This window comes from Callorhinus ursinus, unplaced genomic scaffold (assembly GCF_003265705.2).
Source record: "Callorhinus ursinus isolate GAN/ISIS: 27379988/994484 unplaced genomic scaffold, GSC_fseal_2.0 scaffold35, whole genome shotgun sequence".
Classification (NCBI taxonomy): domain Eukaryota; kingdom Metazoa; phylum Chordata; class Mammalia; order Carnivora; family Otariidae; genus Callorhinus; species Callorhinus ursinus.
In genome coordinates, this window is record NW_027397097.1 from 3,193,462 (window position 1) to 3,205,629 (window position 12,168).

Genomic DNA, 12,168 nt, shown 5'->3' on the forward strand with positions numbered 1-12,168 from the left:
GAAGGAAGGAAGGAAGGAAGGAAGGAAGGAAGGAAGGAAGGAAGGAAGGAAAGAAGGAAAGAAAATACTATTGCCCTCATTTTATAATGGGAACACCAAGGCTCTGGAAGGTTAAAAAATTTGCCTAAGGCCAAGTAAGGGAGAGAATGCTTCCTGGAAGAGTGCCATCTGAGCTCAGAGCTGAGTTCTTCAAGAATAAGGTGAAGTTGTCAGGGACAATGGCATTCCAGACAGAGGGACAACATACACACAGACAGAGAAGTAGGAAACAGCTTGGTATGGGGTTCAGGAAAAAGATCAGTCTTCAGAATCAATAGACCTGGGTTCAAATATCTATTTTTGTTTTTGTTTCATGGTCTCTTACTATGACTATGGTTTTCTCAACTGTGAAATGGTTTTAAGAAGCTTTAAGATTAAAATTAAACCTATGTTAAAGTGTGTATCACAGGGCCAGCATGGTAGGTACTCAATAAATAAATGTTACTTCCCTTCTTTTCCCCTAGTTGACAGTTCAATAATGCTAGTTGTAAGAACTGGACCCCAGATATATCACTCTTCTATAAATTACAAAGCTTTATCAGAGCTTTGGGAGGCTCTGGTAAAGCTTGGCTCTGGTAAAGTACACCAAAAGTCATTCAGCAAGTTATCTGGTAATGTCCTTAACCACCATTTTTCAAAATAGGAACTATTTTCACACCACTCACCTGTGTAGGCCATGTTCTTAGGGTTGCCGTAAGGAGCCCCAGGCTGCACGGGGCTATACACAGGGTTCATTGTGGAAGACTGAGGATCCTATAGAGAAACAAAGAAAACAGCACCGATTATTGATTGCTCATTTTCCCTGATATCAGCTTCCCCTCTATAATCTTCAATTTATACTCACAGAGAACAACATGGTACAGCAGAAAGAGAACTAAACAAAAAGCCATTTGTTCGTACTTGACCCTATGCTATACACTTTGCTCATTTATACAGATGAAGATACTGAGAAGCAGAGAGGTGATACAACTTGCCTAATGTCAACCCAGGCCTTTTGCCTTTCAGTTCAGAACTAGACCCACTATCCCACAGATGACTCTCCCACTAGTATACTGTGTGGCACTAGCCAAGTCACTTCGCCTCACTGGACTCCAATGTCCTGATGTGAAATCCATTAGTTTAGGCTCTCTGAGGTACTTTCTAATTCTAAGGATGCTAGTTCATGAGCTAGGAAAGGATGCACTTCTACTGCTCACCAGGGGAGCACAAGAGCCAAACAATGAGCACACACACTATTAGGAAGAGCATCAAGTGTCTCACCAATCCTTTGCACCTGTAGCGGACAAGATACCAGTTACCAGATTTGGAAAAAATAGAAATTTATTGTCACTGATCATTTTAATGCAAACAAGGAAACACAGCCAAGATCTCTTTCAAAATGTATTCAACGGAAAGAAATAAACTTGGAAATTTGTGTGCAAGAAGTATCACCTGCACAAGTGCTCTGTTAATTACCTTAATGAAGCACATTCTCCATTCTGATTAATGGAAAAATCTGTCATTAAACTCTATTAGCCAGCCAATTTGTCCCATCTAGTTTAGGGAACCATCTCTGACATACAGGCCAACACATTTAAAAAACTGGTCTCTACAAATATATTATTTACACTTCATAAAAATCAAACAATTCCCTCCTAACTAGGCTCACATGATGGACGGGCAATTTTTAGGTCATTAACTTCTCTTGTAGCACCTCAGGATAGGAAACAAGTCAAATGTCAAGATAGGCAGTGAACAGCTGGCTTGATGACAATTGCTCTGCAATTAATTAAGTCTCTCCAGGGTTCTGGAAGGAAAGGTGGAGTAAAAATAGGTTCCCAAGGAGAGGAAGGTAGGGCAGTCAAACAGGCAAAAAAGGAAATGCCATTGATCAACTTCAGAGGCTAGAACTTCCTGAAATGTACCCAATGGGCAGCCCTGGCAAATCACCGCAGGGTAACAAACTAAACTACCACCAGTTGACAAACTGAAACCAGAAAAACTTGAGGATGAAAGTTACAGAAGATATATATTTCAGCACACCTTAAAGAGAAAATACCCTTGCAGCCAGAGTTATCCAAGAATACAGCCAAGTAACACTCTCTCAGAATACAAGCACTCTCCTAAAAGGTACTGGGAGAATTAAGAGAGATCTCAGAATGTCAAAAATACATTGCAAACTGTCGGGTGGCATGCAGAGGTAAATGATGGTGGTGATGATGGAACAACAACACAGAAGACCACTTGTACACTTGCCCTGCCTTGGATCTCTCTTCTGCCCAGTTAGTTCTCTGCTAAATAAGCTGGGGTAAGCAAGACTGTTAAAGTGCTAAGCAGTACAACTGGCCCTATAAACATATGGTCACTCTCCCACTGAGAAGGTACCTTGTGCTGCTGATTGGGCAAGGTATGAAATTGCTTTTCATAACCAAAGAAATGCATCAGCTTTGGAACTGGTCTCCTGCTGCTCCAAAGTAAGGGCCACAGCCTCAAAAGGAGATCATGCCTGGGCAGCACTCCACAACAGTATCGATTCCAAGCCCAACTAATGACTGACAGAAATGATATCTGCCAGGGGTTCAAAATTTAGGTTACGAATATGACAGCCATGTCTGGGGAAGATGCTCACAGGAAAAGAGGGTTCCTGGCTTTCAAGGGAAGGTCAACCTTTTACAAGAGAATCCACATACTGTTAATAGTTTCAGGGAGGGGCTAAAAATGAGTAGGAAGATCACAAACTCTGATCAGGCAGATTTAGGTTCAAATCCTGAAAATGCCACATATCAAATGTGGGACCACTGGCAAGTCCACTGACTTTTCTGAGCTTCAGTTTCCTCTAGCCTTAAAATGGAAAAGAATATTGTATACTTTGTAGAGTTGTTGTAACATGTTTTTTTGAAAGACAGATTTTTGAAGTATAATTTACATATGTGACACTTACCCCTTTCAGGTATATAGTTTTAAGAGCTCTGAAAAATGTAGTCATATAAGCACTCCACAAGTAAGATATAAAACATTTTCACCACCCCCCAAAATTTTCTCATCTTTGTAGTCAATACCCTCCCACCGATTCCTAGCCCATGACAACCACTGATCTGTTTTCTGTTGTTCTATATATATACACACATATCAACTTTCACTTTACAGATGAAAAAAGTGAGGCTGAGAAACAGCAAATGAACAGTCCAAGGTCACAAAGCAAGTAGGGGCAAGCCAAGACTGGCACCCCAAATGTATCAAAGACCTAAATGAAAGAGTTGAAAATACAAAACTCATATAGGAAAGAAGAAAATACAGGAATAAACCTTTGTAACCTTGGATTTGGCAATGGTTTCTTAAATATGATACCAAAAGCACAAACAACCAAAGGAAGAAAACAGATACACTGGATTCATCAAAACTAAAAACTTTTGTGCTTTAAAGGACACCATTAAGAAAGTGAAAGACAACCCACAGAATGAGAGAAATTTGCAAATCATCAACAGCTGACCTTTGAACAATGCAGGGGTGAGGGGCACCGAGCCCCTCTGCAGTCCAAAATCTGCATGTAACTTTTGACTCCCCAAAAACCTAACTACCAAGAATCTTCTGTTGATTGGAAGCCTCACCAATAACATAAACATTTGATTAGCACATTTTATATATGTATTACATATTGTATTCTTATGACAAAGCAAACTAGAAAAAGAAAATATTAAGAAAATCATAAGGAAGGGTGCCTGGGTGGCTCAGATGGTTGAGCGTCTGCCTTCGGCTCGGGTCGCGATCCCAGGGTCCTGGGGTTGAGTCCCGCATCGGGCTCCCTGCTCCCTCCTCTGCTTCTCTCTCTCTCTCTCCCCCTCCCTCTGTCTCTCATGAATAAATAAATAAAATCTTTAAAAAAATATTTAAAAAAAATCATAAGGAAGAGAAAATACATTTACAGTACTGTACTGTAAAAAATCCGTATGTAAGTGGACCCACACAGTGTAAACCTGTGATGTTCAAGGATCAAATGTACAGGATAGGGGATTTGTATTTAAGATATATAAAGAATTCTTATCTTAATTCAATAATAAAAAGGCCACTAACCCAATTAAAAAATGGGCAAAGGATCTGAACACACATCTCTTCAAAGAAGTTATATAAATGGCCAATAAGCTTATGAAAAGATGCAAATCAAAACCAAATCAGATACCACTTCACATACACTAGACAGCTATAATCAAAAAGATAACAAACAGTGTTGGCAAGGATGTGGAGAATGAACCCTCATACAATGCTGGTAGGAATGTAAAATGATACAGCCACTTTAGAAAAAAGTCTAACAGTTCCTCAAATAGTTAAACATAGAGTTACCGTAAGATCCAACAATTCCACTCCTAGGTATATACCACAGAGAAATGAAAATGTATGTCCACATGAATGTTCATAGCAGCATTATTTGTAATAGTCAAAAGAAGGAAACAAATGTTCAACTGGTCAATGGATAAATGGAGTGTGGTATATCCATATAATGAAATATTTGACGATAAAAAGAAATGAAGTATTGATAGATGATACAACATGAATGAACCTTGAAAACATTATATTAAGTGAAAGAAGTTAGTCACAAAAGGCCACATATTATGTGATTCCATTTATATGAAGTTGCCAGAACAGGCAAACCTATAGAGACAAAAGGTAGATTAACAGTTGCCTAGATTAGTTCATGATACATGAAACCTAATAACTTCCAAATCTACATCTTTCTCACAATAATTATAACACTCAACCACACACCCATACCCACACATACCCTACTTCCTGAACATTTCTTCCTAATCACTCCATAAGCAATTCAAACCCACCATACCCAAAAGTAAACTCACCATCTTTCCCCAGGCCCATTCTTCCATCCTGTATTGCCTATCTCAGAGTTACTGACAATCCATCCACCTAGCACCTAAGAGGAAAACCTGGACATCATCCTAAAGTCCTCCCACTCTTTCACACCTGATCAATCACCAACTCCCAAAAAACCGTAATTTCTCATTGCTATCGTCCCTGTTTTAAGTTTTATCATTTCTTGTCTAAACTATTACAATAGTCCCAAGAGGTCTCTTTTTCCAAAATTTAACCCAGTCTACCTCATTCCTGATATTCTTTATTAAAACACAGGTTGGGGGGCACCCTGGGTGACTCAGTTGGTTAAGCAACTGTCTTCAGCTCAGGTCATGATCCTGGAGTCCCGGGATTGAATCCCGCATCGGGCTCCCTGCTCAGCTTGGAGTCTGCTTCTCTCTCTGACCCTCCTCCCTCTCATGCTCTCTCGTTCTCTCTCAAATGAAGTCTTAAAAAAAGAAAAAAAGAGGGGCCAGGCCTGGGTGGCTCAGTGGTTAAGCGACTGCCTTCGGCTCAGGTCATGATCCTGGAGTCCTAGGATCGAGTCCCACATCGGGCTCCCTGCTCAGCAGGGAGTCCGCTTCTCCCTCTGACCCTCTTCCCTCTCGTGCTCTCTCTCATTCTCTCTCTCTCTCTCTCTCAAATAAATAAATAAAATCTTAAAAAAAAAAAAACCCAAAACCATAGGTTGGATGGGTTATTCTCTTCAGAGGCTTTGGGAATAAAATCCAAACTCCTTCACATGGTATACAATATTCTCTATGCTCTATCTGGGATGCGGCTCAGGAATCTATGTATATATGTTCCCAAGGAGATTCCCAAGCTACAACACTGATTCTTAACACTGCAACCTGTTGTGCATATAGTACTTCCAAGTATTCATCCTGAATACATGGGCTTTTTTTTTTTCCTGGTCATTTTATGCACGTAGGTTTTGCTGCTGGTTTGAAAGAAATAGTTCAGATGTTTTTTGAGGGCAGCAGCATTGTGTGAAGACATTGCCTGCGACTCTCTTTCCCAAATGCCATTTGTCCCACATAAGCTTGATAAAGGAACAGCAGTGAACAAGAACAACAAATATTCCTACCTGCATTTGAGTTGGAGGGAGGAGAGAGAAAATTTTCTAAAAAGTAAAACATACTGTATATCAGATAGTGGTAAATGGCAATAGAGAAATCCACTGAGTGTGGTGGACAGGGAGTGCTAAGGGGAGAGTGTGATTTTTAAAATGGCTAGAGAAAATGTCATTGAGTGACATCTAAGCAATGAATAAGTTGAAGAAGCAAACCATACAACTGAGAGGAAACTGTCCAGTAGAGGAAACAGCAAATGCAAATGCCCTGAAGTGGAACCATGGTTGAGAAATAGCATGGAGGCCAGTTTAGCTGGAAAGCAGTGAAAGAAAGAGAAAAGAGTAGACAGTGAGACCAGACAGGTGATGAGGGCCTAAACATGCCGAGCTTTGTAGGCCAGTATAAGGACTTTTTTTTTTTTTATCTGAAATGAGGTAAGAGCACTAGAGTATTTTGAGCAAAAAAGGGACATGATTTGACTTCATTTTAAGATTACTTTGACTGTTGAGCTGAGATCAGATGGCAGGAAGGCAAGAGTTCGAGAAGTGAGGATGCTATTTGAAATAATCCAGATGAAAGATAATGGTGGCCTCAAATATGCCTGCCTGACTTCTACAATCTCAGCTGCCATATACTACTCATCCAATCTGATTTCACTTCTTAGATAAGTGCCCTCTGTGCACATCCTGCCTACCTATCTCTCCTGAGCCAAGTATGGAGTTGCCCCTGCTTCCTGGGGCTGAACAACAGCAAGCCTAAATTTCTTGTGCCAGCAAACACAATTCTGCAATAGCTTCCCATTTTATTCAGAATGAAATCCAAAGTCCTTATAAAAGTCTACAAGGCCTTATATGACCTGACCTCATATGCCCACATCTCTGCAACTCCTACTACTATCCCTTTGCTTTCTCCACTCAAATTACAATGACCTCCTTGTTCACTGAACATACCATGCATGCTTACATCTCAGAATCTCTGCATTTGTTCTTCTCCACACCCAGAATACCCTTCCCTCAGATATGCAAATGGCATACTCCCTCATTTCACTCAGGTCTCTGCTCAAACGTCACTTTATCTGAAATGACTTCTTTATTAACTTAACCAACCTACCTAGAATAGTTTCTCCAAATGATGTTATTCCACGTCCCCTCATCCTACTTTACCTTTCCTACTGACACCTGTCACTACCTGATATATTTTCTTGCCTATTTATTTATCCTATCCCCATTAGAGTAAGTTCCATGAGAACAAGGATTCCCTTTGTCTTGTATCCCCAGTACCCAGAATATTACCGCACACATAATGGACACTAAATACATAGTAGTTCAATGAATGATGAACCATCCTTCATGCTTTTCCAAAAGACAACTTTGAAAAAAGCTTCAAAGTGTTTGACACTTCTTGGCATATCCCAGTCAACTACTTGGCTCCACATCTCTCCAGTAGTTATTTCCAATGTCCACAGAAGCCTCCATTGATAGCTCACCTCTCTAACTGCAGGACCAGAAGTGGTAAGCCAGGCAGTGGAACATGTGAGAGAGAACACAGACAGAGGTCCTAAAACCTTTCCTCCTGGTGGAACTAGTTTTCATCCCCGGACTGTTCTGCAAGTGGCCTGCTGCTGCCCTCAAAAAACATGTGAACTATCTCTTTCAAACCAACAGCAAAACCTACATGCATAAAATGACCAGGAAAAAAAAAAAGCCCATGTATTCAGGATGAATACTTGGAAGTACTATATGCACAACAGGTTGCAGTGTTAAGAATCAGTGTTGTAGCTTGCAAACTACTTTAAAATTTTCAAAGAATTTTACCATTTACAAAGTGTTTATACTTTACAAAATTTTAAACCACTATTTCACTTGATCCTTTGAGGTAAGCAATGCAAGGATTATTAATTTCATTTGACAGACAAAGAAATGAAAGCTCAAGGGATTAATTCACATTGGATGGAAACTGTACAGAAAAGAGAAAGATGGTGTCTGCCCAAAAGAGGATATGGTCTAGCGGGGGAATTCTTAAAGTTCTGGAATGTTTAAACTGCTTAGCAAACCCTCTCCCCAAAAAGCAACAATAAAACTGGACAAAATGGTCAAAACCAACCAATTTAGGCCTTTGAAAATTAACCAAAGGCATACATCAAATAGAGAAATGTTTGAGAAAAATTACTGAACCGTGGCACCCGGGTGGCTCAGTTGGTTAAGCGTCTGACTCGTGATCTCAGGTCACATGTTGATCTCAGGGTCATGAGTTCAAGCCCCACACTGGGCTCCACACTGGGCATGAAGCCTACTTTAAAAAATAAAAGAAAAGAAAAGAAAAAGAAAAATTACTGAACCATACTAAGAACAGTGAGAATCTGTGGCATTTTAACCTAGGGCTGCCCTTATCTCTCAACCCCCAACTCCCTGGGAATAATTCCATCAGGGCAGGCCGGGTCAGGCCAAGAGGATGACTGGTGCCAGAGTGGGCTGATTTAATCTGAAGCTGAGCATAGAAAATCAGCTCTGGATATTGCCCAACATCACTGTCAAAAACAATAGAGGGACAATCTGGGGAACAATAGTAAACAATCCAGGAAGGCCACTACTGTAGCTAGACTAAGGTCAGAGTACTAGTTAGGGCAGGCAACAGAGCAGATAAACAAGAAATTTAAAAGGGAATACTAGGGAACAAAAAGCCATAATGTGTCTTGATAAGACCCACTATGGGATCCATGGTGTAAGACTTCACAAATGCTAAGGAGAAACTGGAAAGGGTCCTAGCTAGCTACTGACTTTATGTGAATGTAAGGTCTTGAACACACTGAAAGTAAAGGCTGGAGCGGAACTGTAAATTGACTGAACTCTGAATGCATTCTCCAAATGACAGATCCATTAGCAAAAGGTAGAAGATTTCCTGGCCTAGGGTTTAAGCCAATCATTGACCACTAATCTATGCTGACCCAGGGGTGACTTTTAAAAAGCCAGGTTTAAAAATTAAAACAATAATTTAAAAAATATGACCAGAATAAACTTTCATGTTAAATAATTAAATATTCATGTTTTTTAAAAGACATCAGTAGTCACACACTGCAAAAAGACAGACACTATAGTCTAAATAAACAAAACCACCCAGCAACAATATCCAACCTCCATGGGAGAAGAATCTGAATCAAGAATTGCCACAATATATTATCTAAAATATGTAGTTTTCAACAAACAAACAAATCATGAATCATGCAAAGAAACAGTGAAGAGTGCTCCATTTACCAGGAAAAAAAAGAAAGGACGATTATAAATACTAAATCAGGGGGGCCCAGATGTTGGAATCATCAGAGAAATATTTTGAAACAGGTATTATAAATAATGTTAAAAAGAACCAAAGGAAACCATATTTAAAGAATTAAATGAAAGTATGATGATAACTCAGAGAATTATCAATATACAGATATTATAAAAATAAAAAGAACCAAATGGAAATTGTATTCTGAAATGAAACATTCAAAAGGGACTCAACAACAAATCTGAGCTGGCAGAAGTAAAAAATCCTCAAACTCAAGGACAGATCAATATAGATTATGCAATCTGAAAAACAAAAAGAAAATAGAGTGAGTGACCTGTGGGAAACTATCAATCAAACCAACATATAAGTAATGGGAGTTCCAGAAAGAGGAAAGAAAAATATGAATAGAAAAAATATTTGAAGACATAATGGACAAAAGATACCTAAATTTGATTTTAAAAACATTGAACTACATATCTAAAATAGATAATGAACCCCAAGTTGGCTAAACACAAAAAATATCCATACCTTTATACATCATAGTAAAAACTGCAGAAAGCCAAAGAGAAGTTTTTGAAAGTGGCAAGAGAAAACAATTTATCAGATAAAAGGGAAAAACAAGACTAACAGCTCACTTCTCATCAGAAATAATGGGAGGCTAGAGGCAGAGGAATGATATATAAAATGTGCTGAAAGAAAAAAAGCAAATATGTTAACCAAGATTAATAACCCCCTTGGAACCACAGAAGAGCCTGAACAGCGAAAGCAATCCTGAAAGAACAGCTGGAGGAAGCACAATTCCAGATTTCGAGATATGCCACAAAGCTTTAGTAATCAAAACAGTATGGTATTGACACAAAAAACAGACACACAGATCAATGGAACAGAATAGAGACTCCAAAAATAAACCCACACTTATATGGTCAATTAATCTGACAAAGGAGGCAAGAATACACAATGGGAGAAAGACAGTCTTTTCAATAAATGGTGCTGGGAAAACTGGACAGCTACATGTAAAAGAATGAAACCTAACCACTTTCTTACACCATACACAAAAATAAACTCAAAATGGATTAAAGACCTAAGCATGAGACCTGAAACCATAAAAATCCCAGAAGAGAGCAAAGGCAACAATTTCTCTGACACCCAGTCATTGGAACATTTTTCTAGATATGTCTCCTAAGACAAGGGAAACAAAAGCAAAAATACTGGGATTACATCAAAATAAAAAGCTTTTACACAGTGAAGGAAACCATCAACAAAACAAAAAGACAACCTACTGAACGGGAGAAGATACTTGCAAATGATGTATCTGATAAGGGGCTGATATCCAAAATATATAAAGAACTTATATAACTCAACATCAAAACAAAAACAACCCCAAAAACCCACCACCACCACCACCACAAAAAACCAATCTGATTAAAAAATGGGCAGAGGACCTCAAAAGACATTTTTCCAAATAAGACATACAGGTGGCCAAAAGACATATGAAAAGATGCTCAATATCGCTCATCACCAGGGAAATGCAAATCAAAACCACAATGAGATATCATCTCATGCCTGTTAGAATAGCTAAAATCAAGAAGATAAGAAACAACAAAGTAAGAACGTGGAGGAAAAGGAAGCCCTGTGCACTGCTGGTGGAAATATAAATTGGTACAGCCACTGTGGAGAACAGTATTGGAGGTTCCTCAAAAAATTAAATTAGAAATACCATATGATCCAATAATTCCACTATTGGGTATTTATCCAGGAAAAATGAAAACACAAACTCAAAAAGATATATGCACCCCTATGTTTACTGCAGTATTATTTATAATAGCCAAGACATGGAAGCAACCTAAGTGTCCTTCTACAGACAAATGCACAAGGAAAAGGTATATATATACAAACAATGGAATATAAACAATGGAACTTTACACAGCCATAAAAAAGGATGAGAGCATGCCATTTGAGACAACATGGATGGACCTGGAGGGTATTATGCTAAGTGAAATAAGTCAGGCTGAGAAAGACAAATATCATATGATTCCATTCATAAATGGAATCTATAAAAAATGCATAAACAAACAAAAAGCAGAATCAGAACTATAAATACAGAGAACAAACTCGTTGCCAGAGGGGAGGGGGTGGGGGTTGGGGCAAAAGGGGTGAAGAGCAGAGGGAGATACAGGCCTCCAGTTATAGAATGAGTAGGTCATGGGATAAAAAGTAGAGCATAAGGAATACAGTGATATTGTCATAGCAATGTAACTGGACAGATGGTAGCTATACTTGTGAACACAGCATAATGTATTAACTTATCACATGCCTAAGCTGTATACCTAAAACGAATGTAACACTGTATGTCAACTTTACTTAAAAAAAAAAAAAAAATAGAAATAAAAAATAAAATATCCTCCTTAAAAAAAATGTATGACCTCAGCAAAGTTATCATTCAAAACTGAAGGCAGGGGCGCCTGGGTGGCTCAGTCGTTAAGCATCTGCCTTCGGCTCAGGTCATGATCCCAGGGTCCTGGGATCGAGCCCCGCATCGGGCTCCATGCTCAGTGGAGAGCCTGCTTCTCCCTCTCCCTGCCGCTCTGCCTACTTGTGCTCTCTCTCTCTCTCCCTGTGTCAAATAAATAAATAAAATCTTGAAAAAAAAAATGAAGGCAAAAATAAAGACATTCCCACATAAAGAATGACTGAGATAACTCAGTGGTAGTACCCGCCTTTCAAAAAATACTAAGGAAATACTGGGGGGAGGGGAAATACCGAAAGCTCTCAGGCTGAAAGGAAATGGTACTGGAAAGTAATTCAAATCCACGTGAAGAAATAAAGAGCACCAATAAAGGTGATTATGTAGGTGAATGTAAAAGTATAAATATTTTTCTCTTAATAGATTTAAAAGACAGCTATATAGGGGCGCCTGAGTGGCTCAGTTGGTTAAGCATCTGCCTTCAGC

General features: G+C 39.0%; 1 protein-coding gene across 18 annotated transcripts in view; it reads right to left on the reverse strand.

Annotated features, from left to right (window-relative positions):
- Positions 1-12,168, reverse strand: part of FAM168A (family with sequence similarity 168 member A) — a 205,081-nt gene that overhangs the window by 65,243 nt on the left and 127,670 nt on the right. For 14 of the 18 annotated variants that reach the window (XR_003212573.2, XM_073879677.1, XM_025894128.2 and 11 more), the window contains one exon: positions 705-792. Coding sequence is in view for 17 of the 18 variants with exons in the window: in XM_073879677.1 (XP_073735778.1) it covers positions 705-774 (70 nt within the window). In the remaining variant the exon portion in view is untranslated. Of the gene's footprint in view, positions 1-704; positions 793-8,128; positions 8,247-12,168 lie in introns of all 18 variants that reach the window. The other 4 variants (XM_073879675.1, XM_073879673.1, XM_073879679.1 and 1 more) reach the window with 2 other exon arrangements.